Below are 4,221 nucleotides of genomic sequence, written 5' to 3'. Positions count from 1 at the left end.
GGCCGACTACCGTGTCGTTCCTACTCGCCATCAACATCGCCTATGACTACAAATATGAGCCTCCCCAACGGTAGGAACGGAGAAATAAAGGGAGAAGGCACATAGCCTACGGTTTCCTTCTCCTTAACTTATAAAGACACACGCGGAATGCAAAGCAGTGACACACTCCCACGGGGATTGCGCGGGAAACAGGACAACACGAGGAGCTCTAGCGTAAGAGACGAGGGATAGACTCTCGTCGTGGCTTGGGCTGGGCAACGGCCTAGTGAGAAGGGATCCTTTGGCAATCTCGGATCATCGCAACCTAACCCATCTGGAGGGTTTTGTTCTTCGCTCTTTGACGAATATCCGGCCCAAAGGAGTGGTCGCAAACCGGGGCAACACAGTTCTATGGGTCTCCAAGCCCAGAAATGGCGTCGAACCGTGGACCTCTGAGCGAGCTCATCACGGGAGACACCATGAGAGCTCCATGGCGGACACATGAAGACTCTTAAAGCCAGACCCAGGAAGCCGCACGCTTGGCAAGCCCGGGAACCCCTGAAGTCAGGCTCACGAAGGAAGGCCACAAACAGGAAGAGCCTACATGGGTTCTCTCTCTTAAAGATAAGAAGAATGCAACCCCAAACACGCTTGGGGGCTATTGACGACGTAATACACCGGGAGTGGCCTCTCAGTGAGAAGCCCGGTAGGCAGGCCTGCCTTAGGCCTGAGTGGCCCAGTAAAGGCCCAGCGTGAGCGGAAACCCGGAGACCAGAGATTATCTTGGCATGCAAACCAAGATGGTAGCGACGTTGATATCAGTTGAGACCCGATGTAAACCCTGGCCCTGTCACCTATATAAGGCGGGGCTAGGGGTAGTCATAGGCATTTACAACGTAGACCATACAGTCGGTAGCTACATACATTTTGTCCACTGTAACCCCCTCGCACGAGGTGGTCAGCCATTAATCCAAATCCAAAGAAGGACGTAGGGTGTTACCTCATCATGAGAGCGCGAATTTGGGTAACCCCCTTGTGCAAACTTCCTTCTCGTACTTCTGTCCACATTTGCCATCCTACTGAGGTTATTGGCGGTTTTTCGAACGTTCATCTGGTGAGAAGGGAAGTCCCAACTAGACTTGGAGGTGGCGAGGAGCACGGGCCGCCGAATGGGAGCTCACAACAACATGGTGGGAGCTGAAAACTAGATCTGGGATTTGAAGCTAAGCTGACGTGGGCAGGATAGCACGCGTCGACCGACACACATAGTTGAGAAGTTCGTCACTGCACTCACCCCCTACCCGCACAGGCCTGGACCGACCAGATCTGGCACCCACGCATCTGCCCACACGATGGTGGCTCGTTGGCACCTTGTTGTGTGCAAAAATCCCCGTTTGTATGTTGTGCAGACTAGGAAACCACCTCATCCCTTCCTCGAAAAGCAAGTCGCACGCTCATCGACATTGACCGCCATGGCGTTCGTGTTCACCTCAAGCTCCGCCTACCACCTTCTAGGGTAGGAGCGGCCGCCACCCCGTCATATGTCCAATGGCAGCGGTTCAACGAGGGAGGTGGGGCTGCCCTAGGGTTGCCTCGAGTTGCTTTCCCGGGTGACGACAAGATTAGTTTAGCTCGGTTTGAGATAACTAGTGAAATGGCCCTAGCTATAGTTGGAAGTATGCTCGGAAACTCGCAGGGGCACGTGGGTGAAGGAGCATGCACCTGTCTATCCGCGCCAGCCACCCGATTGCCTCGTGATTCGCAAACTCGATGGATACCGCATTAGGGCACAACAAGTTTTAAGTGTTGGTTCCTGAGACTTTGATTTTTGTCATACCAAGTTTCAGCAGTTGAAACTTAACGATTCGAAATAGATCTCATTCAAAAGCCCTCATCACAAGAATCACAAATATGCAAAGGAAACTTAATTTGGACCTTTGATTCAAAACATATACTTAAAAGACTGAAAACAGCAAACCGAAAGAAAAAAATTGGCTGCGTGACCCCGCCCCTGCGTGCTGCAAATCCGCCCCCGCTATGCCGTCTTCATTCCGTACAGTTTTTCTTTTACAATTCTTATTAGGTGCGCATTGTGTGCTTGCCTGATTATTTGTGAATTAGCTTCAGGTTATTATGTGTAGGTGCAAGAAAGAGTGCCTCTAATCTAAAAGTAAAACACGGACGAATGTGCGGCTGCCAAACACAACTATAGCGAACGCAACAGAGGGCGCCCTACCCTTTGATTTAATACTTGCTATATATACTAATGATAGACGATTAAGCAGTGGCGTCGATGGATCGGTTTGACGATGATCCGCTAGACGCTAGTAGAAGTTGACCCAGGAAGTGTAGGTGGCCCCGAACCACCAGTTGGAGGGCGCGACGTCGCTGGCGGTGGCCTCGCGGCCGTCGTCGAGCCTGACCCTGAAGGAGAGCCTCTGGCCGTTGAGGAAGGCGTTGCTCTGCCAGTTGGCGCCCCAGTTGCGGCTCATGGCGAGCCAGTTGGTGTTGGAGCCCTTGATCCACATCTGGGACACGACCCCGCTGCCGCCGACGTTGGTGACCACCACCAGCTCGAAGTAGTCCCTCCCGGAGATGCCGAAGCGGATGCCGTCGCGCTTCTGGCAGGAGACCCTCCTGTACACGACGGGGACGATGCCGGCCTCGTAGATGGCGATGCTGGTCCAGGCGGGCTGCGACATGTCGAAGTGCACCCGCGGCGGGTTGCACCAGCCGCCGTTGTCGCTGGGGAGCGCCCAGTTGGGCGGGCAGAAGTTGGTGGCGGAGACGGTGATCTGGGTGCCCGGCTTGCACATCCTGCTCCTGCCGGTGTCGCAGTAGATGGTGTAGCACGCGCCGCACATGGCGCCGTCGTTGAACAGCGCCGTGCTCAGCGCCGCGTTGTTGATCCCGTACCCGGAGCTGTACAGGTTGCCGTACCCACACGCGCCTCCTGCATACGTTACATACGATAGAAACATCATCAGATCCACATCAACCAAGAGCTAGCTGACACTTTTCCTTTGGATGACTAGAATAGATCACACGTACACGGTACACTACGTACAAATCTACTCCTCTATTTACAATTGCAGAGAGAGAGAGAGAGAGAGAGAGAGAGAGAGAGAGAGAGAGAGAGAGAGAGAGAGAGAGAGAGAGAGAGAGAGAGAGTAAAGAAGTGAGTGGGAAACTGACTGACCCATGGTGCCGGAGCCGTCGCCGCCCCCGTAGAACGTCGCCGTGGCGGTCGTCCAGTAATACTGGGCGTCGACCCCATGAGAGGCTATTCCACAGAGCACGCTGAGCAGCACTAGTGCTACTGCTGTCTGTTTCTCCATTGGATTGTTGAAGATGACAGACAGAGAGGGAGATAGTACTGCTTGGGCCGAGCAAGTCTTGTAATATGCTGTGCCTTGTGTACTGTGTACCTACTGCACCCTGGGCTTTATAGTATGATGATGAGCATGCATATCCTCTAACTGGTACAGTTGCAGTTGGGTACTCGCGGGTTAACTTAGCCGCCCTCCATCGTTCCTTATTTGACTTTTGGCACATCAAGTTTTTCAAACTAGTAAGATATACATTCCTGACGTGTTCACCATGTTCTTGATGCTCCAAGAAGTTTAACTACGTCTCGACAAATTCCTGCACTGTCAGCGTGCATGTGCCCTAACTGAGATCCACACCGCCGTGCATGTGAGAGAATCCTTTGCGCTGAAAAATTCAACCAGAACAAGATGGTGGAAACAAAGAGTCTGACCAAATTTCAGAAAAGTACAATACGTGCAATTCTATTGCAGCTATAGGAGGATATAACGAGATGCTTGAATGTCCTAATCTAATGAAAATCAGCTCCAGCTGTAAATCTCCTTCCGAATGGATCTCAACCTGGATTTCTCCACCGACTTTCGTCGAAATTGGCACCGCCACCACTGGCGTATCACCGTCAAGGTTAGACAATTGTGCTGAAGCTTTAATTATGCCACTAGAATTTTTTTTCATGCACATATCAAAATTAACATGTTTTTGCACATCTCACCGACGTATCACTTATACCTCACCGATGTGAAATTTGCACATCTCAAAATTAATATGTTTTTGCACCACCGCTTGACATCCCGAGAAGCTGCTCACATTAACATCACACAAGGCAAGATCTCGCCACATGAGCCTATGTGCAGTCTACTGTTGTCAGGGTATAGTGCCATGTTCTGATATGTGATTTTACTTGGCTAAACTAAC

The 4,221-nt window shown here is 51.6% G+C and overlaps 1 protein-coding gene across 1 annotated transcript; it reads right to left on the bottom strand.

Annotated features, from left to right (window-relative positions):
* Window positions 1-1,880: 1,880 nt before the first annotated feature.
* Window positions 1,881-3,384, bottom strand: LOC123082650 (expansin-A33). The gene is made up of 2 exons (XM_044504946.1): window positions 3,179-3,384; window positions 1,881-2,932 (listed from the first exon to the last, which is right to left on the bottom strand). Exons 1-2 carry the CDS (start codon window positions 3,315-3,317, stop codon window positions 2,304-2,306), a joined length of 768 nt encoding a protein of 255 aa, XP_044360881.1. The 5' UTR covers window positions 3,318-3,384; the 3' UTR covers window positions 1,881-2,303.
* Between the last annotated feature and the right edge of the window lie 837 nt (window positions 3,385-4,221).

This window comes from Triticum aestivum, chromosome 4A (assembly GCF_018294505.1).
Source record: "Triticum aestivum cultivar Chinese Spring chromosome 4A, IWGSC CS RefSeq v2.1, whole genome shotgun sequence".
Lineage (NCBI taxonomy): Eukaryota > Viridiplantae > Streptophyta > Magnoliopsida > Poales > Poaceae > Triticum > Triticum aestivum.
This window is presented reverse-complemented; position numbering and strand designations above follow the sequence as displayed.

Excerpts from the sequence above, each read along its gene's own strand:
- LOC123082650 (XM_044504946.1), bottom strand. The coding sequence starts at position 3,317 with ATGGAGAAACAGACAGCAGTAGCACTAGTGCTGCTCAGCGTGCTCTGT. Across the intron at positions 2,933-3,178 it reads CGACGGCTCCGGCACCATGG|GAGGCGCGTGTGGGTACGGC; the intron begins GTCAGTCAGTTT and ends TAACGTATGCAG.